This window comes from Bidens hawaiensis, unplaced genomic scaffold (genome assembly GCF_021521415.1).
Source record: "Bidens hawaiensis isolate Kalapana, Puna unplaced genomic scaffold, B.hawaiensis_p1.1 tig00007857_1, whole genome shotgun sequence".
In the NCBI taxonomy this organism is placed as follows: Eukaryota; Viridiplantae; Streptophyta; class Magnoliopsida; order Asterales; family Asteraceae; genus Bidens; species Bidens hawaiensis.
In genome coordinates, this window is record NW_027491544.1 from 799,616 (window position 1) to 825,215 (window position 25,600).

Below are 25,600 nucleotides of genomic sequence, written 5' to 3' on the forward strand. Positions count from 1 at the left end.
AAGAAGGCCGGTTTTGGCATTCGCAATCTTTAGCATCTCGGCTATACGGGTGTTGGCATCAAGAAGTTCATAATGAAGGTCATTAAAGCTGGAGGATAACTGTTCCAGTCCCTGTCCAAAATAAACTTTCCTCAGTATATGTTATCTTCAAGTACGAGGATACTATTGGAAGGCATACCTTGTTAAACCCAAGGTTACAGGTTGGAGAAGAGTCGGAAACTTCCTGGGTCTTCCTCTTTTTGGAACCTTTGGCACGACGGCTCTCAGGTTTTGGTACGGAGGCAGGAGCGGCTTCTTTTTTCATGGTACTACGAGTAGAAACCATGCTATCGATGTCATCCAAAGCAAAGACTGAGGCAGATTTACCTACGATTATACAAGTCAGTATCGCTAATCCTTAAAATATTTACACTAACATTTTGGATATTCCTTACCAGACATAACAGAGCCTGCTGATGGTGATGATTCTTGGAGGCTTGGCTGAAGATAAAATGTCCTCTCTTCCTCGTCAATGAGAAAGAAAGAACTAAGCTTGGTCTCAGTTTCCCTGGTGGGAGGGGCAACCTCGAAGAACTTCAACGCTGCGAAAAACAGAAAACATGTCAGTCATAAAAATTATCGGCATATATCTTCAAGATAATGTATCCTACTTTTGGCAACCCAAAAATACGGTAGATCCTTAGGATGAGGAAGACTATCTCTCCTAACAAAGAAGAACTGTCTCTTCCACTGATTGTTATTTTGGGTATTTTTAGAAACAAGTGCGGTACGACCGGATCTTGTCTTGAGAAGGTATCTGAGGGAACCATGACTGCGGAGGTCATACACAGAAGCAAGCTCAGAAAGGGTGAAATCAAGAGCATGGTCGGCGATTAATCTCTCCAAAACAAACAAGGTCCTCCAAACCATGGGCATGGTTTGGGCATAACTAAGACCAGTTCTGGAAAAGAACTCGGTGGTAAAGGCAGGAAATGGGTAAGAAAAACCGACTTTAAACGGCAAAAACGGGAAGCATATCCAGGTTTTTGAAACATGATCAGAAGAAAGCGCGGCATCAAAAGCCTAAAAACAGTTCCAGAAGGAAAACAACCCCGAGATTGAAGATTCACAATATCGGTGTTACCAAAAATACATATCTCTTTTAAAGGACTTGCGAGGAGATTCTGAGACACAAAATCCTCAATACCAGAAGGACGAGGTTTCGGACTCTTGATTTGAGAAGATGAAAAGTAAGAGAGATCAGGAAGATTACCTATGAAGACGGATGAATGAGATAAAGAAGATTTGTCATGGATAAATATAAACATTCAAGGGTAACGGACGGCTGACACGTGTAACAAGAATGCACCGCACATCCAGGAATTCAAAATTCAAAATTTGAAAATTTTACAGCTGTAACCCATACCTACAGCTGTTAAATTTAGGGACAATTGTTAGGGCTCGGATTTTCAGTATACTCAGCAAACATTATACTCAGAACAAATCTAGGATGCGGTATCCTCAAAGGTAACAGGTATCTTAATTATGTTATATAACTAACACATATTCTGCTACTTTCCTTGTTTACCAGGTCAAAGACCGTTGCTTGATCTCCCGAAGACTCGCACTTACTGTTAATATAACGTGGCCGCTAAGGAAACTTGCTGATTAGAAGGGTTAACGGCTAATTGGACTCGTTCCAAAGTTTCCTAAAATATAGGGCATATTGTTAGCTTTATTTTTTGTATAAATAGAGCTTAACTCGGATCACAACACACACATTTTTTAGCACTCGAGACTTAGAGTATTCGTTCATTGTAATCATGATCCAATTAAGCTCCACCACTTGTAACCACTTTATTATTAATAATCGGTGGTGATAGTTTTCACCACCTGGGGTTTTTTTCTTGTTATCCTAAGGATAATAGGGTTTTTCCTCGCAACAAATCTCTGTGTTCAAGCAATATTTACAAGCACCTAGTCCCATTTTACTAATTTGGTTGTAAAATCGCACTTGTCAATTTTTGACCAAAACATATATATATTATAATTTCAAAAGATCATTAATAAACATTCAAGTTTGATTAATAAAATAAGGTAAGTTCTAAAATATCTTTTGCTTATGAAGGAAACAAATTTCGTGAAATAAATGTTATTTATGAATCGTGATAACTGAGACTAAGGAAATTGAGGTATAGGTATAAGATTCTAATAAGTCTACCTTGACGAAAGGAATTTTATTTAGGGGATGAATTACGAAAAGGTTTAATTTATAACAAATTTTAAAATAATTAATAGCATGCGGAATCTTTAAAGATCGTATTCTTTAGGAATGAAGTTCTTAAGATCGAGAGTATAAGTTTAAACATAGTTAACGAAATTTTGATGAGTCAAGTTTGGTTAATTTGAGAGCTTTTGAGATTAAAGAGAAGTTAATATAAAGTCATAGCTTTTCAAGTTGATGATTTTGAGATTAGATTAATTCGATTAAGATATTCTAAAATATTATAATAGTTAGTAATTAATAATTTAAATATTAATGATAATGCAAAAATATACGTATTTGAATTAAATTGTTAATAGATGAAACTGGGAAGCGGATATTCCCCAATCACCGAGATAGTATTATTCCAATTAAATCTTTAAAATTAGATAAATATAAAGTAGGTAGTTGAAGATATGAAATTAGATTAAATTAGGAATTCGTGAATTTTTTTATTTTATTTTTTGTTTAACAAAATCGTTATAAAAAGTAAGAATTAAGTAAATTGAGTTATTGATGATTTATAATGGAAATTCTAGTAAATAAAAAATTTTAAATTAATCGCGATTCCAAAAATAAGATGTGAAATATATAAGATAAACGCGAGGCTAGAAATGCATGAACCACCATTACTACTCTAACAACTACGAATTTATCATTTAAAACGTTCAAAATTTTCAATATATCAAAAATCAAAGTGGGGAGTTGAAGTATTTATGAACCATCGTTTAATTTCGACTAAATAACGAAACTTAATCACTAAATGGATTTCTATTGGGATTTAATCAAAAAGTCAATTTAATGGTAAAGTTTAAATGAATTAATGAATGATTTTTTTTAAATAAAAATTAAGTTTTAGAGGATAATAATAAAATTTACCCTAATTGAATTTTAATGATAAAGATTTATAAAATGGAAAGTAAGTTGTGAAAACTAACATGAATTTGAGGAAAGATAGGAAGTAATAAAATATTTATAGTTAAAGTTGAGGGTAAGGATTTAAATGCACTTAGTAATTTATAGTTTGAGAATATGGAAATAAATAAGAAACGATGATTTAAATAATATTTTAATGGATATGAGTTAGTATAAGATTTCTTGTTCGAGCTATTTTAGTTTTGTCGAGATTGGTGGTCATTTGGTTAACGAAATACAGCAGTAAACTCCTTGTCGATTCTAGTAGTCGAACGGCAATCACGAGAAGCAGGTGAACAACGTTGATTATGATGATTGATTCCTAGGAAAGACATTCTATGAGGACCAAAGATGAAACTTTATAAGATGATGGGTAAGTTGTGGAAATGAATCAAGTGGAACAATAGAGAAGTGCAATAGAATTGTGCAAGTGATGACTCGAGGACGAGTCGGGATTTAAAATAATGTATATAAGTTTGAAGCATTTAAGTAAATAAATAATGTTTATAAAATTTTCCAAGAATAAAATAACCAAACATATCAAACGAGTTGACCTCCCATGAGCTTTCCATGGCAATTTGAATGGCCTAACTAAATAAACAACATAAAGTTTGTGAATTGGCCTACCATGAGCGTTCCATGGCAATTTGTTAGCCCAATTCAAATAACGAGTAATAAACAATTGAGTTGGTCAGCCCATGAACGTGTACATGGCGTTTAACTGACCCAACTAATTAACGAATTATCAAATCAATGGAGTTGTTCGGACCATGAGCGTCACATGGCATTTAACCGGCCCAACTAAATATCGAATCAACAAATCAAATAAATTTAAAATAACTAAAAACACAATTTGGAAGTATAACCGTTTAGCCGGTTATGCTTACCACATAACCATTTAGCCGGTTACGGGTACCACTTAAAGTTACGGTTGTACGACATTTGTTATACCCCCATGCTTCAAGGTGAGAGAGCAAAAAACAAAACACGGGAATTCTTAAGGAATTTCCAACAATAAAAGATAATCTACCAAAATAAAATATTTAGAAAAATATTTTGAATGCGAGGCATAGCCTCGGAATTTTTGTGTGTGCAATAAATAGATAAGATACAATATAATAAAATAATTAATCTAATTAAGCTGTAAACAATTTATATAGCACATAAAGCAGTTCAGATAAGCACGTATAGGGTCCTAACATATAACTAGGACAATTTCTAACGACCTATCTTATAACCTTCGGCTCTGATACCAATCTGTCATACCCGTTCTAAGGCGGAAATGCCGGGGCGTGATCCGATTGCTCACAGCTCGAAGATACTATCATACATAAAAGGTGACAATATCTAATTAATTATCTTATTGAAAGAATACACACAATATCCAAATATAACAAACAATTTAAATGAATGTAAGCTCAAATAATGATTATCTTGTTTATATCCTAAGGTCTTGTCTAAGTGTCCAAACTTCAATCTTCAATACAAAGCATCCTGAATATGCGTAGAAAATGGAGTTTGTCAACAACACATGTTGAGTGAGATGATCACCAATTTTGACACAACAAATAATTATATAATAAATAAATATTAAATACGTAAACAACACATGTGATAGTAATCAATTAAATTATAACAAAAAGCATATATCAACCATAAACACAACCAAAGACTAACCCAAGACTTGCTAGTGTGCCAATGAATCGTTGCCAAGCGAATCGGGCACTGATTACAATGACTAAAGTTGTCGTTTTTCCTTCTCCAAGCGAATCGGGCTCTGGTTACTAAGACGCTAATATGATCATACTAATGAGAACACTATACAAGGCGATATGTTGGACCTCTCCGACAATGATAGAATATACACATAATCAAATAGCAATTAGCAAATAGCATTTAATTGATATTCACACAATGATTATGTTTGCGAGTTTGTATATAATATATGATAGAAAATATGAGTAAGTACGCATATGTCCCAAAAACATTTGAGAACAGTTGATAAAAAGGGGAATGATCAAACTCACCTTAGATTAATGACAAGCGATTTATAAATGCGATTAAACGAGCTAACGAATAAGCGAATCGTTCACTACACGTCAAATGTTATAAACGATCAGAATCTGAATATTTGAGATATGATAATAAAAGTAAAAACGAACTCGTGGCCGCTGGAATCAATCCAAACGGACGTTTAGAACTCTAGATATGTTACATTTAAGATTTAAACGAGCTGGTACTGACCAGAATCTGAACAGCGAGCCGGGAGTCAGGTTTTGGTCAGTGGCCTTAAAATTTTGTTTCGAGAATAAAAGTTTTCTAGACTGAACGATAAATCCGACGAGAAGTATGAGAAAACGGATAGTCAAACTTGTTGACTATTTTTCACCTTTAACGAATTTTAAACAAATTGACCAGTCAACACCCTTCAACCACCGAAATTGATTGAAGGTTATTGACTAGGGAATGTATGTGAATGATTTCACAGTTTACAACTTACCCGGAAAGTGAAAGAACAAAGAGATATGACGAGTCAAAGATCCATACACATGCAAAGTCAATCGTTTATGAGTGTATCTTTAACAATAATGCAAAAGCCGAAGAAGATTGGTGATGAACAGATAGAGGAAAGCTGGAGTAGGTGAGTTAGGGTTTGGGGATGATTTGTGGCAGAGAATATATGATATGTTTATATAGGATTCACTAAAACGAACTAAATATGGTAACTTACTCGTTTTATAACCAGATGGGCCTTTAATGATCAAAACAACATTTTAATCTGTAAAATTCATTCTTGAACAATGGGTAATGTATATGGACATGTTTCTAAGCTACGTTAGTTTTCTTGGGGTTCAAAACACTCGATTTATGCCAAAAATAAGCGATTTATGGCCAAAAAAACTAACTAGGAAACAACTAAAAACAAAATGATATGTGTAGCATCACCAAGGCGTCGCGCGGCGGCCAAGGGCACCTCCGGCCACGCGGTGCTCCGGGAGAGAGAGGGAAAGATTTCAATTTTGGCAATATTGGTCCTTGAACTTCTAAAATTGATTAAATAATGAATCTTTTAAAGCTAAAACAAGAAATGAACAACTTAGAGAAAGTAAAGGGTATAAATTAAACATAAAAAACTTTAATACTTATAAATACTTGATTTTGATTAATAATAAAGATCTAAAAATGTTTCGTTTGGGTTAAACGTAAACGAATATGAGTTTGGAAAAATCCGAAATGTTACACATGCCTCTTAATGATTCAAAACGTACCTAAACTTTCCAAACTCAGAACCAATCAGTGGGTTGTACCTTTACATTACCCAAAAGAATTCGTAAGCATCCAATAGAATTGCAGCTGTGTTTCCAAACTACCTAGTTTCACTTGTCAACACAAAACAATATTGTTCGAGCTTTCATATTAGGGTACTTTTACTCGATTTGTCTCACCTAATCACTTTGCCAAACCAAAGGGAGCGATGGATCTACCCGAAACGTTTTCTCAATTATGCCCCGAACGCAATGACAAATAGATGCACGTGCACACACACACACACACACAGGAGATCTGATTATGTCACGGGTATAGTTGGGTAAATCTATATTCAGCAATTCACTCAGGAGTCGAGCTAGGATCAAATAGAAACTTTTTTTGTGTGAGAATAGTAGGAACCGATTAGGAAATAAAAAATAAAAATTAATAAATAAATGGTAAAGGGCATTATAGTACTTTATCAAATTCTTAGTCAGGGCAAGTCCTATATTCATGCTTAAATTTTTATCAGCTACAAGTCAATCATATCGTTCATCATAATACCAGATGTTCAACAATTTCGTCATATGTTTGATAAACGCCATGACTGTAATGGAAGATCCGATTAAACCAGGTACGGTTGTTAACTTATATTTTATTTGTTTTTGTCGATCATTGATCAGTTTGAACATATTTAGGGTTTTTGATTTGGACTCACGTTCATCTGGTTTCTAATAAATGTTCAAGAAATCAAAGAGACTCACAGTGATGATGTTGAAAACATCCAATTTGTGGACGAGCATATAATTTTTTATGCTTTTTTCTAAAATGTTTTTGATGTGTTGCTTTAGCAATATGCATTGATCATACAAAATCTAGTGGTAGTTTACATTTATATTTTTGTTATCCTACACATGGTGTTGGCTTTGTTATACTTATATCTGGTGTTGTATACAATACATCTATATGAGAGCCTTGGTGCATATATTTATGGTTACGGTTTGTATTTTTTTGTAATTTATGGTAGATGTGTTGTTTTCTTTTTAATGTATTGGTTTAATCATGACCTTAAAGTATTGCAAGCTAAAACAAATTTCAAACACATTTAGTCTTGTTATTATATATACGGTGTTGTTTAATGTGTTGTTAACTTCTTATATATTTCAAACTATGTTTAGTTCGTATATGTTAAATATGTATTTAGAAGGGTAAGATTTGTAACACATCACAAAGTTGTTAAGTGACATCTTTTAAGTAATTAGTTTGAATCGGCACAGTACGCTTGAAATCGACGGGCCATTCAATGGGTGTCTATTCGATATATTCGATATCTGCCTGTCTGTCTATTTATATAATTGCCTATATAAAAATCTTTTGTGTCGTTATGTAGTTGCACCTCATCCTCTCTCAGGTCACCAGATTGCTTCATTCCTGAATTTTGACTTCTTATGCGTTTGACCCGAATTCGCGAATATGAGTCTCACCAAACCCAGATAATTCTTAAATAGGTTATAATATCTCAATTATTTGTGAAACCCCTTAATCATCAAACAATAATTTTCGCAGGTCATGGGTCTCACCAAACCCAGATAATTCTTAAATGGGTTATAATATCTCAATTATTTGTGAAACCCCTTAATCATCAAACAATAATTTTTGCGGGTAATGGGTCTCACAAAACCCTGATGATCCTTAAACAGGTTATAAGATCTCATTTATTTGTGAAACCCTTTTAACATCAAACCTTAATATAATTTCTCTCATCTACATATCACTGTCGTCGGTCTGTCCTCTCCATCACCGGTTACTTATGATTACCACCCACCATCGTCAACCACCCCTTTCATACATCGACCACCATCGTAACCTACATTAACCACCCCTTTTTCATAAGACAAAGTTTTATGTTCATGTTTGTTCGTTTTAAAAAAATCAGCATATTCGTGTTCGTTTATGTTGGTTCGTTAAAAATCTAACAAACCTGCACATCTTAATTGAAAGAGCCTTAACGTTAAATTAATGTAACTAACATAACAAACTACTATATACGTATTAAATTAAAACAAAGCTACGTTAAAAAATAAAACAAATCATTACAAAATATTAAAATAGAAAAACGATTAAAAACAAAAACCTCAAAAAATCCCCCGTAACACGGGGCCTAAAAACTAGTATATGTATATATAATTACTCATCAAATCGATAGAAATCTTAACACCTTTTGCAATGGCAATTATCAATATTATTGTTTGAATCTCCGGTTACTTAGGTTACAATTGGTATGTAGTAATGACAGAGGGAATGGAATAATTTATTGCGTGAGAATGAAAAATGTGATGTTTGGTTGCTCAATGATATGGAATCATCCATTACACATGGAATCTCATTCCATCAAAACCATTCATTCTCACCCATCCCCCCGCCCCTTTTTTTTTTCATTCCATTCGTCTTTCACCTTACTTTCTCAGTTTCTCAACACCACCACCACTTAACAACAACCACCACCACCACTACCATTGCCACCACCAACATCAGCCGCCGCCTTGCCACCAGTGCTACCATCATCATCGCCGCTGACACCGCCACCACCTTACGGCCATCGTTACCACCGCCACCATTGTCAAACCCCGACTAAGGGTCTAAGTGTAACACCTATTAGTTGGTATATGTTTTGTAAATACATCAGAGTTGCGGGTTTGTTTTAGCGGAAGTATTTTAAAATAAAATATTATTATACTGAAAACTCGGAATTTGAATAACCGTTTTAATAATTCAAATACCTGTCTTTTGCAAATATGATTTTTTATAATATTCTGAATAAAGTATCTGAGCCATCAAATAACGTCTAATAACTATCTCCGATCTTCTAACTTGTCTTGCATGCTGTTCCAACATTTACTGTTTCCCTGAAATGTGGGAAAAAATACGTCAGGGCACCGCCGGTGAATGACACTGACTCTGTTGTAAAGTCTTTTTAATACCATTGTGTAATCAACAATAATACCTTTGTGACTACTCATTAGGCACCCAACTCAATTGGGATAAATTACCCTAAGTACATGTACAATTAATCATATACACAATATCATTTCTCCGAACAGTCCCGTAGACTTCCAAAGGTATATTTGATGATATACATGGCCTCGGGGAACTCCGAGTCACCATATGTGAATGGATCCAAACACGTCTATACTTTTAACCAGAGCATGCTTGTTTCTTATTATTGTAACACAAGGGTTTAGGGATTCGTAGGTCCTATGCAAATAGTCTGACTCTAAAAGAGTTTGTAAAAGTTTAGGGCTTACTCACCTTGTTGATTGTAATCAGTTTCTGATACTGATTCCTATTTATGATTAGTTTCTGTTACTAACCATGGCTTCTGATTTCTGATTGATTGATTATTATCTTAGACCTGTAGTACGAGAATAACTTTTATACAATTATCTAGATCAACGATATAGCTTCAGATCCGTAGTCTGTTTTGATAGCTTTAACCTTGACAAATCATTTGTTTCTATAAATATTTGGACCTTTAGTCCCTTTGTATATTTATTAATCATACGCTATGTTTCTTCTTCAAGAAGAAACATCTATACTGAGTTTCTTCTTCAAGAAGAAACATTACTGTAACTATAACCTTTGTATATGAATATTATATTTCTTAATCATCAAGAAATACTATTTTAACTATATCCGTTGTATATAAATGCTTACGTTTCTTAATCATGAAGAAACAATACTTAACTATAACCTTAGCTTATGAAAAGTTATACTATGCGTAACTATGATCAAGGTTCGTGCTATACCCCTGACTATGGTCTAAGCCATTATAATAGTATAATAATAAAATAATACTTAAGTGGAACCCCTACCTCACACAGGTATTCGGAGTTAGATGCCTAAGATTGATCGAGCAGCACTTCTATTCTCTATCGCTTTCTAGAGCTTAAACCATCAGAACTTCGAGGCTTAGCGTGCACTATGATACACGACACGCTTCCCGAGACAAAGTGAGTGAATGTGATGTGTGTTTAGTGTGAAATGGATAAGCCGGTAACCCTCCCATTTATAGCTGATTTTATGCTATTTCGTGTAGCTGGAAGGACAACAGTTACAACCGCGATGCGAACCGACCTAGTATTTGCTGAGTCATCAGGCGGCTTGCCACATGGCCTGTCGTGGTGCCACGTGTCCACACGTGTCACTCATGCAAAAGAGTTACTTCACGTAGCGAAAAGTAATCTTAATTTTTTTCTTCGCATAGCGCGAATCCGTTCAAAACTTATTGCCATCAAAACGCCACATTACACCATTCGAATGTGCCCGTGCCAGAGCCCGTGCGCGTGCACGTGTGCGTCGGGTGCATCGGACCCTCCACTGGGACTACTGAAAGTGGTTAGCCACATAAGAATATTACTATCGAAACTCCATTCCTTATAATGAGCTACCAAATTTTATAATTTTTCAATGTGGGATGAAAGTTATCTTTCCTATTTATACCCATGTGGAATACTTCCAATTTCTTCAATTTTTCCATGTGGGATGGATTTTCCCACTTGCTTAACATGAGATGCTTTATTTTTCTTATCTCATAAATTTCCATTACTTCTATTGAGAATACTTTTTAATCACTCATCTTTCAGATTTGACATATTTATCCCAAAATAAATATGGGATTTTTCTAGGATGCTACAACCATCGTTGTCGTAACCATTGCAACCATTTTCACCGCCTGGCCATCACTGCCAGCACCACTGTCGCTGCCTGACCACCACCACTTGACCGCCACCATCATTTTCGCCATCACTACCAATGCTACCACAACTTGTCCACCGCCACCCCACCATCACCACCACCACCACAACCATTGCCGCTACCGCCTGACCGCCACCACCACCACCGTCGCCATCGCCACGACTATATTCGTCATCGAAGCTATCACCACCGTCGCCAATGTAGTTTCTTTTTCTTTTTCTGTTTCTTTTTTTATGGTAAAATAAATTTATTTTGAGATAGGAATGTTTTTATTATTTCTATTTTATTCCTATAATTTTTTTGGTTACCAAACAATATAAAGTAATACTTCATTTCATTCATATAGGTATACAAACAAAACAAAGGAATGATAATGATCCATTTCATTACCTTGTCCATTTCATTCATTCTCCCATTCCATTGCTCCTTCATTCTATTACATTTAACCAAACAAAATTCTTAGTGTTTTTGGCAACATTTGTAACATTTCATGAATCATTACGTTATTTAAGACTGAATGTTATGGAAGGCCAAGAGTGACACCCTCATGGCTATTCTTTTTAATGGCCGACATCTCTCCTTCTCTTTAACACCTGTGATAGGACTAGCGTCTTTGTCTTAGCGCCCCTGCGTAATGGTGTTTAGCCATCTTTAACTTTAACGCCCTCAAAAGGTGCTGACGTTGCCATGGGTGGGTACTCCTATGGGCTTTCACAACTTTTAAAGAGTGTGTGTTAGCCCTACAAATACTACAAATATCATGCATCTCTATTCAAAATAGGTCATATCACGTTCCAGTGTTGAAGTTAATAGACTTACAGTTTACGTTGAACTACCTGCTAAGGCTGAGGGGTGTAGGGGGCTCTAACGGGGGCGCGAGTGGGGGCTACAGCCAATAATATTGTGACGTGTGGCAGAGAGAGAAACTGGATAAGATGGGTGTTGGAGCCCCCGCTGGAGCCCCTGGCCCTGGTGTGGAGGGGCTCCAGCAGGGGCTCCAGGGGATTTTTTTTTATTTTTTTATAAATATATTCAAAAAACGTATTATTAAAAAAACTCATAAATTATTAAAAAAAACACACATTAAAAAAAACACATTAATATCTAAAAATAAAAAAAAATTAAAGTACTAAAAAAACATTATTCTTATTCTTCGGCTTGGTCTTCTTCGATCAACCGGTTGTATGTTGGATGGTTGAAAGCCGGATGTTTCTTGCGACCCCGAAAAAAACATCGATTGGTCTGGTGACGACCATAAATCGTCGTAACTATAACCTGAATCTAGGTTTGGGTACCAATTTCCAGACATGTTTTTAAAAAAAAGTTTGGAAGATGGGTTGATTTTGGGTTTTTTTTTGAAGTTGTGGTAATTGTTTTATGTGATTTTGGGTGTGGTAATTGTTTTAGGTGATATTGGGTTTATATATAGGAAGAATACTTTTTTTTTAATTAAATTAAAGAGCCCAACGGCTCATTTATGTACTCCCAACGGCTATTTCACGTCTCCCCATGTCCCTTTACGCCTACAGGTCCCGCGAACCACCTTACGCCTGCTTTGAATTCCGTGCTCGCGCCCCTCTCGCGCCCCGGTGGAGTGGTGCTCGCGCCTGGGGGCGCGAGCGGAGGGGCTCTCGCGCCCGCGCTGAAGCCCCACACCCCTCAGCCTAAGGCTGAGGGGTGTGGAGCGCTAGGAAGGGCGCAAGAGGACAGCAGCTCGCGCCCCGGGGCGCGAGCACCACACCACCGAGGCGCGAGAGGGGCGCGAGCGCGGAAAAAGAGGCAGGCGCAAGAGGGGTAGCGGCTGGGGGGAGCGTGAAGGCATCTTGGGTTCCGTAAATAGAGCCGTTGGCTCATATTAATGTATATTAAAAAAAAAAAAAATTTTTTTCCTCTATATATCACATATATATTCCTAAACCAATACATACCACACCCAAAACCCTTCTCACATACCACACCCAAAACCAATATCACATACCAATATCAGATTACATGGCTGGAAATTGGTACCCAAACCTAGATTCAGATTACAGTTACGACGATTTATGGTCGGCACCGGATCTTGTTGAATCCCTCAATAAATTCAACAAAATCATGGAGGTGGTCTCTAATGACAAAAAGGAAAAAAAAAGAATGAGAGATTTGGACTTCCTTACAAGAGACTTCAGTAACCTAAATCCGGTCGACCAAATGCTGATGGAAAAACAAAAGGAACGTATCCGGAAGAGGTTGATCGAAGAAGACCAAGCCGAAGAATAAGAATAATGTTTTTTTTAGTACTTTAATTTTTTTTAGATATTAATGTGTTTTTTTAATTAATGTGTGTTTTTTTAAATAATTTCTTGTTTTTTTAATAATACGTTTTTTTAATACATTTATAAAAAAATAAAAAAATAAACCGCTCGCGCCCCCTCTCGCGCCCCTCCACACCATGGCCCGGGGCGCGAGCACCACTACCAACACCCATCTTATCAAGTTTCTCTCTCTGCCACACGTCACAATATTATTGGCTGGCGCCCCCACTCGCGCCCCCTCTCGCGCCCCCCACACCCCTCAGCCTAATAGAGCACCCAAACCCAAGTACCCAGGACCTTATTCCCTGAGCTGCTTGGCAGTGCATTGTCCGCATCATCTGCAAAACGTGAGAAATATGTTTCACGTATATTTACATAAATATAATACTACTGTATATATAGCTTTTTACAAGTTAACGTGCACTAATAAAGGAGCTTTTGGAAAAAAACAAAAGCAGTGATACAGACGGGGGAAGTAACTAATCAGTAATCCCAAATCACGTGTAACACACTAGAACTCTACCCTCAAGATTCAAGACCATTTTCTTTCTTATTTTATACAACTATATATTCTACCAACCAAAATAAAATCTGTGTACAACACCTCTTTTCTTTCTCTCTCTCTCTCTCTCACACACACACACAAACACCCCCCCCCCCCCCCCCCCCCCTTTCAACAAGCATATACAAAGGCTGTTTATTCATAATGGGAAGATCTCCTTGTTGCGAAATGGTTGGGCTCAAGAAGGGGAGATGGACAGCCGAAGAAGATGAAATACTGACAAAGTACATTCAATCCAATGGGGAAGGTTCTTGGAAATCCTTGCCTAAAAATGCTGGTACGTTTATATATACACACACGCTTAACTTTCATACACTACTTTTATTTCTATGCCAGCTAAAATGACTATTCAGTATTCACAATACATACCCCACCCCGTATCTATCATTTTACTAAAAGATATCATTTTCTATACATTTGTCTCTTGTTTTCTAAAAACCTTTCACTTCTCACTTGCGTATATCCATGTACTCAATCAAGTACATTTTTTGTTCCTTTTTTAAATTATTTTTTCTATTCTTCAACTCACATCCGCTCACAAATAATATTAAAAAATATGTATGTTGAAAGGATTGATGGGAATGCTCTAATGCTTTTCTAATGCTTATAAATTTAATTGCATCTCGTAATGCTTTTGTGTTATCCTTAAAATCTTGAAAGGGTTGCTGAGGTGCGGAAAAAGTTGTAGACTGCGATGGATAAACTACATAAGAGGAGACTTGAAAAGAGGTAATATGAGCGCGGAAGAGGATGAAATGATTTTCATGTTGCATAAAGAATTTGGAAACAGGTTTGTTAAAACCTCCATTCACTTCTCTAGCTTGTGTTCCTGTCCTTTTATGTCAACACCAACAGGCGGATGCTAATTAAGAAAGAAACTATGAAAGTGACATAGGAAGTATAGCTTTGTTAGTGAAAGCTATGAGAGTGACCTAGGAAGTATAAGCACTCAAAAGGCACGTGTATGGAGTACACACATGTATTTCTAATTTTGGGCTTAGAGGACCTCGTCAAACCACTCTTTATCAGACATGCATATATGCTGTTACTATCCCTCGATCTCATAAAAGTTGGTAGAGGCTCTCTCTTTTACCTCAGCCTTCTCTCCTTCACGTCCGTTTTCCCCTTAGGGCATATTACATTTCTTTACAAATTTTTTATATTAAAAAAAGCTTTTAAAAAAGGTAAACTAATTGGGACTGTTGACATAACAATAATAAAAGGTCTTGTTTAATAGACTATACAGTGTTGATTTATTTTAAAAACCACTTTAAGTTTTTAAAAACTCGAAATAACTTAATGAAAAAATTCTTTTTTTTAATTTCTTTTAACATATATGTAATATGTAGGTTATAGGTAAAAAAATTATAATATATTTTTATAAACCAAATCGACTTTTTATATATGTGTAGCTAACGTTTATACTAGTGTAATAATCAAATATCTTTGTTCTTTTTCGAAAGAACTCAACGCAACAATTTTTTTTTGAATTTTTTTTTAAAATATGTAATATGTAGGTTACAAGTAGGTAAAAGTTGCAATATATTTTTATACACCGAATCAACTTTTTATATATGTGTAACTAAAGCTTATACTAGTTTAATCATCACATATCTTTATTCTTTCTTATGGTTTATTTTTTAATTAGATTTAATCTCAGCCACATATCTTATTGACATTTAAATGATTGTGTGGTACATATTTGGAAAATTTAACGAAAGATTCACTTATTTTTTAAAAAATATGTAGCTTTTAACTAGTTGGGATCTTGCATAACGACAATGAGAGATTTCATTGAAGATAATTGGATTTTAGAAACTTTTAGCAAGACGTGGAGCATCTTATCTGTAAGGCCCTGTAAGGCCCCGAACCCCGTGAACCCCACAGTTGGTAATCATTCAAACACTCGTAAAATTAAATAAACTTAAAAACCGTTTCGTCCATTAAAACAAACGTATCAGAGTATAAATTTTGCGGAAAACATGAAAAATGAAATAAGTTCCCGAAACCCAGGAATTTCCCCCAAGAACCAAAATAAGTATGACTTTTATAAGTTTCCTTGAAATAAAATATTAATAAACAATTCTTCCTTCCAGTATGCCCTTCACCATCCAAGTAGCTCCGTGCACGTCCAAGCGATAAGGCATCCTCTTCCAAATCCTGAAACTTACACTAACATGCACACAAAATCAGCTTGAGATGAGTGAGTTCAAGTTTTAAGTAAAAGATATCAGTAGTAAAATCATGATGGCCATACCAAAGGTTTTCTAAAAGTAAAAGGGTACATCCATCTAATCATCATTATCGAACTTAAACATCCTCATACATGCATATACAAATGTATATGTAAACATCTATTCAATAACATCCCTATATACATAACAGTATATATATATAACATCCACGTATAACATCAGGGTCGAGCAAACGTACAACCCAAACACATAACATCAGTGCATGCAAACACGAAGTAGGCATACACAACATCAGTAGTCGAAACGACTACAACATCGCCAAATAGAGGCCAAGAAATAATGTATATACATATATATATATTTAACATCCAAGGCTTACCATATACTAGCAAGCCTATATAAAATCATTTTAAAAACATTTCATCAAGTAAGAAAACATTTAGGTGCGCATGCTAGCCCAAAAGTAAAATGAGTAAAAAGAGCATCATGAACTCACCTGAGATCGATCGAATACTTGCAACGAGCTAGGAAGTTCCTAAGGGCACAATCACAAGCAAGGGCCTGTAAATTATACATAACGCGTTACTAAACTAGACTGTAGGAACACTCTAGCCTAATGGGCCGTACAAGCCCAACACTTTGGCCCAAGGCCCAACAACTCGGCCCAAGACCCAATACTTGGCCCAATGCCCAACACTTGGCCCAAGGCCCAACAACTTGGCCCAAGGCCCAAAGATAGTCAAATCGGGTCGAATGCGCGTGAAATAATTCTTAAACCCATTTGTTAACCGAATCAGCCCCGAATGGACCAAATTCCGTCTTAACTCTTTTCATTCATCATAATTATGTCACCCGGGTTGATAGGGTTGACGGTTCCTTTTTACAACACATACTTTAACATTTAAACGAAAATTTGCGCACCACCGACTCGATTGACTAAGCACTAACCACGACAGCCCCGAGCACCAAAAAAATAATTTTTCCACAGCCCTCAAACCTTCCTAGGGCTGCACAAACTGAATAGGTCGGTCACCCGATCAACTAACGCATCAAACTCAACAATTTGCAATTCTTCCCCCGATAAACCCTAGTTTTCGAACTAAAATCGATTGACCGACCTAAACACCTCCAATGACCATGAAATTTTAATATGATGTAAATTCCATACCTGGGGATCTTTCTACACTGGAAACTCTAATTTTTATCCACGGGAAGTGGGTCAATTGCACTCTAGCCGAAATCTGCCCAACGAAAAGTTTCGGCAAAATTGAGCATCAAAACGATTAGGGGTGAGCAAAAAGAGTGTAAGGGATTGTAGTACATACCTTGAACTACCTCTAGGAACTTGGAATCGATCAAAAAGTCGAAGCAATGAAGGGGGGGGGGGGGCTGCCTCTTGGCCGATCGCTGCAGCTGCTAGGTTTAGGGTTTTATTTTATTTTATTTTTTATGTTATAACTTAAGATATTACACTCTAGTCCTTATAGATTCAAGTGTAAGGCAAAATGGAAGGAATGGTTAGGTTCTTTAACGTACCGGGATAACGTGAAGGCTTCCGAGAAACGTCAGATAAGTCCCGAGAGTTATACATACTTTACAAGCTTTAGTTCTTCAAACCGGAGTTAACGGGTGTTACATTATCTTAGTTATTTTTATATGTAATTAATTAATAAAAATAATTTAATTAAATAGCCATTGTGAGATCCATAGCGTTGCAAAGAGTTAGATCATCTATCGTAAAGAAATCGAAAAATGTTTAAAAATGTGTCTGGTCGCATACAAAGGAAACAATTATTACAATTTAAAGGTACCTAATAATATCCACACTTAAAAGTAGTTGCTTAATTCCCTTATCTCTTCCCAATCTTTCTCCACCAATGCCCACCTAGGGCCAGATGGCAAAAAACATCCCTGTATATCCTTAAAACACACTTTCTTTGATTCGGTACTGATGGAGGCGAGCAGGTGCCCCCGTCAACCGTAAGGAATTTTCGTACAGTGATCAGAGAGTTTGGTGAAGGACTATAATCCATAGAGTATAGATGACCTTGGCTTCTAGCATTAAATATATGGTCTAAACTTTAAATTTGTATATGGCTACTTGATAATTTTGATGTATACATCCATGGAATCTAGTTATTGCTTGTCAAAACTCACATTTTATATCTGGTGCGCAACTTCTAGTACTGTTACAATATGTAAAATATCTTTTTAGAAAAAAAGTGAAAATTTACAAATGTGTTACAAATTATTAATTTACGTTAAATTACAATACTTTATGATTTTTAAGTTTATTATATTCATTTATTAACGTTTCATTACATGTATGTATTAATGTTTTGTTATATTTATTTTCATTATATTAAACAGTAATTGTAGAAATTATTAGAATTGTTGTTTTATGCTATTCTGCTTAAGTCACCTCTGTAAACTGAAGTGTATATAAAAAGGGCCCGACTCATGAGTAAGCCAACTAAAACCATTGCTTTGAGCCTTAATTTGTAAAGGCCTCATTTTCTTTATAAATACTATACATACATATGTTAAATTGAGCATCCCTAGTTTCTTTTCTGCCAACGTATTAGTCAGTTTGTTACTTCGTTTGGATTATTCTATACCCCTGAAATAATATATTGATTAAAATAGGTTAAAATTTTCAACTTCACTATATATTATATTATTTTGTTATTCACAAACATACTTTGACTTTGAAAGTTGGTGCAACCAAGTGAGTTAGACTTATTGAGGCAAACACACATTTGCAGATTTGAGAGGTATACTATTGATTTATGTACTTTACACTATCTAATCAAAATCCATAGAATTAAAGTGTTTAGATTCTTGCCTACTATAAATAATATTTTTGAAAAGGTCAATATTCACTTATATTTTTCTGCTAATTAAGAATTTTAGTTGATTGTTGTCAGTTCTAAATCCCTATAAACAAAGAGGGATTACAATATTAAAATTTTAAAATGGCCTCGATTTTCAGTTTCATTTTAGACCTCCACTTCATGGTTGCGCTGACCCTGATAAAAAGAAAAAAAAGAAATACTACTAAATGAAAAGAAGATAAGAGAATGAGGTGTTTGTTTTCCAGTAATATATCGACCATTAAAATTAGGATCGCATAATACATTTATATCTATTAGTTTGTATGTGCTATTGTTATTTTATAATACCATCTATCAATGCTTTGGTTTCTAAAAGGTTACGTTCCTTGAATTTCTTATACAGGTGGTCAATGATAGCTAGCTATCTACCCGGTCGAACGGATAATGAGATAAAAAACCACTGGAACTCTCGTTTGAGTCGCCAGAGTTATCGTTTCTTCACAACCAAAAACAAGAAAAAAGCACAAATAAATATAGCAAACTTGGTTGATCAAAAGAAAAGAAGAACTGGTCGTGTAAGCCGCAGTGTCGCAAAAAAATATAACCAGGATAAGTTTTTTAAGAATAATAAGTCACCTTCAACCTCATCAACCATCAAAATATCCATCCCACCAATGGAGATAGAGAAACTAGTCGGTAAGAACATGGAGGATTGTTCAAATGCTATCACAAGCTATATGAATGAAAGTCAAGTTGAAGTTGATGGTAATGTTATTAGCGACGAGTTGGAGGTGAACAACTGGTTAGTGTTTCAAGATGATGAATTGTTCAACATCAATCCTTTTTCGCAGGGTGAAGCCACGAATTCAAATGGGGTTTTGAGCATTCCTGATGAAGATCAGATAGACAAATGGTTTGCCGAAATTGAAGTTGAAAATCTTGAGGGAAATGAAAGGAATGTGGACGAGAGAGAAGATGAATGCCTAAGCTTGAATTGTTTAAAAACAACTGGAGTTGGTTATGATGAGACTGAATGGGATCTAGAGACCGGTTTTCCAGGGTTCAATATGTGGGAAGAAGAAGCTGACATGTTAGTTTCGCTATGGGAAGAAGGTGGTAATGCGGGTTTCCTTTAAAAACATTGCAGCAAGCAGCTTAAAACAAAGCTTTTAATATAAAATAAATAATGGACATCGTGATCAATGCTAAACCAATGGCTAATTTAGCCAAGAAAATGGGATTCGTGAACCCATACTACTCATGAAAGATTTCTATGTTATGTAACGAATAAATGGTTTGGTCCCTTTTATATGTCGATTGTATGTTGTTCTATTTGTCTTTTGCTTCTTCTGACAGTAACCAGCCGACATCGCCTTGTTTGGTGCTTCTTTAAACAATCCAACAATTCGTAATCAGTTAAACATAATCTCTTCCTCCTTAGATCAAACAACGTAATGTATTTTTAACACTTATGTACTTCTCCATTTTGCATGGAGCTAGTATTACAAATACTAAACTGAAAATAGGCAAGTATAACCTAAATACCTAATCAAAGATACTAAAGACGATAAATAGTAAGGGTTTGGTTCAAATACTAAAACTTGGAATTCGTAGCAAGGGTGTCAAATAGACTCCCAATGAACTCAAACTAACGGCATTAGAACTGTCTTATCGAACCTTACGATATTAGATTTTAGGTTTTCGCTTCAATTTCTAACTTGTATATTTTAGAACTTTTATTCAGATCATTGTGTCTTTTTATTTATTATTGTGTTTTTTGGTTTATTTTTGTAATTGTGTATTTTTTTATCGACATTGTGTTATATTACTGAGCATTGTGTTGTATTTTGTTCAGCATTATGTTAAATTTATGGTCAATTGTGTTTTATGCTCTTCTTAGATTTAGAAGACAACTTAGAATAACTTAACCCTAAATAGTAATACTAATACGAGTTTCTCAAACACAAGGACAGGTTTAAAGAGTCCTTTTAATAAAACTTTTTATGTTGTTTAAGTTTTAAATGACTTGAGATTAAAAACATATTTTAACATTGGTTCAATTCCCTGTTTAAGACTTGTGATGATTCTAACAAATATAATTAGGAGTTGAATGAATTTATTGTCACTGATTTGTTGTGTTTAGTGTATATTTTTTAATTTAAGTGTAGTTTGTAAAACATTTTTTGGCAATTCAATTTAGTTTAAATGTTGATAAGTTCTTCATGTTAGTAATGTAAAAACATGATGATATGATAAACCTATAATTATATGCTTATATGTTACGACAAAGAGGGTATCAATAACATAGGAGTATGACTTAGACGACATGATTGCCAGCTTGGTCGAGTTCCTCTTTAGGGTGTATAGTATGAGGGGGATTATAGGTTTTTTGTGAGAACCGTTTATTTGGGGGGGGGGGGGGGGTGGAGTGTGTGATTTCATGTATGTGACTTGTTAATCTTTCTAATTATCTCCTTATATACACCCAAGTGAAAACCCTTTATTATCAAGTAAGGGTAATGCGGTCATCAACAATTACCAAGCTAATACATTATAAGGTATAATTTATTATTTGATCTAATATAATATAAATGATTATAATGGCCACTTTATTAAATACAATTAATATTTTTGATCTAGTATTCTCCTACTTAGCCGAGTAATCATTTACTATGAGTATTAGATAAATTTGATCAGAAGTTAATACTCATTTTAGCTTTAAACCAAATATGGAGCAGAGAAATATAGTCATTGAATTGAACATTAGTTCAAAACCTCCATTAATCATACTGCAGTCCTGATTTAAAATCTAAGTAGTTATGATCAAAATTTGTAAGAAAGCCCATCAGACGTGTGATTTGTATATCTATATGTCATTACGCCAGCAGAACATATTTAGAGATATACAACATTAAAAGGAGTGAAGAAAAGTCAATAGTTAATCGTTCATAATATGATATGCAGTTGTACATGGTCATCAATACGCCCGCCATGATTATAAGCTCTTACATAATACTTTTGGTCGATAGACCTTTAGTTATTAGATCCATTAACATATCCTGAATGTATTCAATATAAAATTTTAGTTTCCTAAATTAGTTCATGAATAATTAATTTCATATCGAAATTTAATGCATCACTTCTCTAATTGTTACTATTCGAGAAAACATGGTAGCTGATTATCACAGTAACTCTTAATATGTTATTGACATGGAGTAAACAAATTTATGATTTTATTGAAAAATTTTAAACAACATTTAGTGACTATTGTTATGTTATTTGAAACATATTATGTCATTATAGCTTAGGTTGTTATCAATTCATTACTGACTCCTCCATGATATACATTTGTCCACTGACATAAGAATATATCTCGAAATTGACTTTTAGTTATCTTTGAATATAACACAGTTAAAGTAATTAACTGGTTTGTGTTCTCACTTCTTCTTTAATTATAATCTCTCTTTTCCTTTTAAGATATTGTAATACTCTTTTTTTAGATGTTTCACATTAATCTAGACAGATCTAGTGTGCTGCAATGTGAGTAATATCTGAACGAGTGTAGACTTGACCATCATAAAACTTCTAATTAATGAAGCATGAAGAAATAATCTCATTAATCCTATTATATATCATCTAAAGGAGAGCAATATTGTTTGTTACATTCGAAGGACCCATTTAAGGTAAAACTTATGAAACGAAACTAATGTCCCTTTGGGTCTATCTCGGTATGTTATGATATCTATCATGTAAAGGATATCTCTGAGATCCATCATATCAAAGTATGTATTAACACTTCTTTGACGTATACTTGTCAGAATAATGTCATCTATATAAGGATATGTTTGTTTTTAGTTTTTCCCACTCATCTTAAGGTAAGTACATTGATCCATTTGATTTTTGATGACAATAATTATACAAAGATTTCATCACATTCTGATATTTTCATTAACCCATACATGGATTTTTATTGATTTATAGACCGAGTGTTTTTTGAATGGATCTCTTTTCCATAGAAGACAAATTAGATACAAGTAGGTAGTCTTTATATAGTAAATTTTGTCTAAATATTCCGTTTGGAATAAGTTCCACGAATAGAAGTGAAATATAATTTCTGGTGGGCCCGTATTTATTCCTTAAGCCTATTAATGTTTAGGGCATCTAACACATGAATTAAAATCACCGAGAATGAGATTAGATGAAAAAAAAATCATCCTCATTAACTATGTCATGATTTGTCATGAAATCTGGTTTTAATTGATGAATTTTATAGGTCTCAATTTTCTATTGTTAAATTCTTATTTACATGATAACAAAAGTATATAGTATCAACCAGTTTTATTTTATAAATGTTTCAATCCATATATTGATAACAATTAATATGATATTTTAAGGTAAGAATGACTTTATGCTGGCTATGCAAACCTCATAACTGTCATAATGTAGTTCAAGTATTGATACTAAATTCTGTTTAGTCTCTAAAATCTGTATGGTATCATAAAATGTAACTAGAAGGCAGATTATTAAGGCTCTAATAGCCTTAACATTTAAATTTATCACTAAAACTCATGTTAGTTATTTGTTGAATTATGGTAAGAACACACATAGAACTAGACTCAACCCATCACATGTTAATTGGAATATTAGATTAGCAGATTAAGTATCATTAATATATAACTACCTATTTTAGGCAGTTGTTCTTACGAATTATGGACAGTCTCGTTGCTTATGCCTAGAATAATGGCATAATTGTGTAGTGAGTTTTCTCATTGGAGAACTTAAAGCTGGAAGTAGTACTTGTATTTTGTTAATGGACCTTAGAACTACCCTTTTTTAGGTTTTAGTGGTAGTGAAGTGTATAACATCTTATTTTCCAGTGTCATACATTTCTTTTCTTGTACCTACGTTGCTGATCAACACGCTCATTTTCCTTTGGTATTTCTGAGTGTTATAGTTGATTCATAAGGTATTAGATTGTACTAGTGAAAAGTTAGTACATAATGCATTAGAAAAGTGTACTTATTTTCATGTGTAAACCTTTAATATTATGGGTTATGCTATTATACGTTGTGATGTATTTACGAATGCCATTTAACCTTGTAGTTAAAATTTTGAACGAATGCATGCATCTTAGGAGTTCTTTTGATTAGTCTTTGGAAAATTGAATCTAGTAACTCTAGTGATAGTATTTATTTTAATGGGTTCTTAATTATCATGAGACATTCTGTTTGACTCATACCATATTAGAAAGAGCGGCACGATTGTCATATTATGTCTTGGGGGATAATCATAAAACTGGAGGAGCTAAATGTTATTGAAACTCTTTATGAAACAAAACTTATATTGGGTTTTGAAATTAGAGTGGATGACTTGGATGAGATGCTAATTTATTAAAAAGAGTTACAGAGAGTAATGATATGAGGTATTAAAGTAAGGCAGATTAAAATATGATCGTAAGATTAATGAATGATCATTAATGTGAGGATCATCATATTTCTTTAAAGACGTGATATGCCTATTATTGACATCAAACTAATAGACTAAGTTAATTAAACGTTCTACTTAAATAAAGATAGATCACCTTTGGGTAGAATTGAAATCATTTAAGTATGCGTGTAAAATAATTATGACAAATCACCTTTGAGCAGAACTTGAAACAATTATTTTAATTAGGCACATGTTAGTTACGTCAGACATGAATGTAGCACTCACTTTTGGAAAGAAGTGAAACATTCTTTGTATATAATGCAAAACTAACCTAAATTTTAATTATATTGGAATAATGAAAATAGATGTAGCATATCAACTTTGGGTAGAATTGAAATATTAGAAACTCAATCAACTTAAGCAATTTAGTGTCATACCTTAACTTAGGGCCAAGGCTTGACACCCCGTTAGCTGGTACCGGTTCTGTAAATGTATCGGAGTTAAGTTATTTTAGCTGAAGTCTTTAAATAAAATATTATTATATTGAAAACTCGGGATTTAAATAGCTGTTTGATAATTTAAAATACATGTCTTTGAAAATATGATTATAATATTCTGCAAAAAGTATTTAAACCATCAGATAGCATCTAATGACTATATCTCCAATCTTCTATCATGTCTTGTTTTCTGATCTAACCTTTTTGATTCCCTGTTAAATGGGTTGGAAAATACGTCAGCACACAGCTGGAATGACGCTGACTCTGTTGTAAAATCTTTTCAATACCATGGTGAAATCAACAATAATACCTTTGTGACAACTCATTAAGTATCCAACTCAATTGGGATAAAATTACCCTAAGTACATGTACAATTAATCATATACACAAATCATTCCTCATAAAGCTTCCAGAGACATGTTAATGATTTGCATAGCCTTAGGAAAATGCTGAGTCACCACGTATGAATGGATCCAGACACATGTATACTATTAATCAGAGTGTTCGATTCTTATTATTGTAGCACAAGGTTTTAAGGATTCAAAGATCCTATGCAAATATTTTGCTCTTAAAGAGTTTGTAAAAGTTTAGGGCGTATTCACCTTTCTGTTTATGATCAGTTTATGTTAC

General features: G+C 34.4%; 1 protein-coding gene across 1 annotated transcript; it reads left to right on the forward strand.

Annotated features, from left to right (window-relative positions):
• Positions 1 to 14,161: 14,161 nt before the first annotated feature.
• On the forward strand, positions 14,162 to 20,182 carry LOC143636280 (transcription factor MYB11-like). The gene is made up of 3 exons (XM_077103919.1): positions 14,162 to 14,294; positions 14,678 to 14,807; positions 19,450 to 20,182. The coding sequence occupies exons 1-3, from the start codon at positions 14,162 to 14,164 to the stop codon at positions 20,180 to 20,182; spliced, it is 996 nt and encodes a 331-aa protein (XP_076960034.1).
• Positions 20,183 to 25,600: the final 5,418 nt, after the last annotated feature.

Excerpts from the sequence above, each read along its gene's own strand:
- LOC143636280 (XM_077103919.1), top strand. The coding sequence starts at position 14,162 with ATGGGAAGATCTCCTTGTTGCGAAATGGTTGGGCTCAAGAAGGGGAGA. Across the intron at positions 14,295-14,677 it reads ATCCTTGCCTAAAAATGCTG|GGTTGCTGAGGTGCGGAAAA; the intron begins GTACGTTTATAT and ends AAATCTTGAAAG. Across the intron at positions 14,808-19,449 it reads CATAAAGAATTTGGAAACAG|GTGGTCAATGATAGCTAGCT; the intron begins GTTTGTTAAAAC and ends TTTCTTATACAG.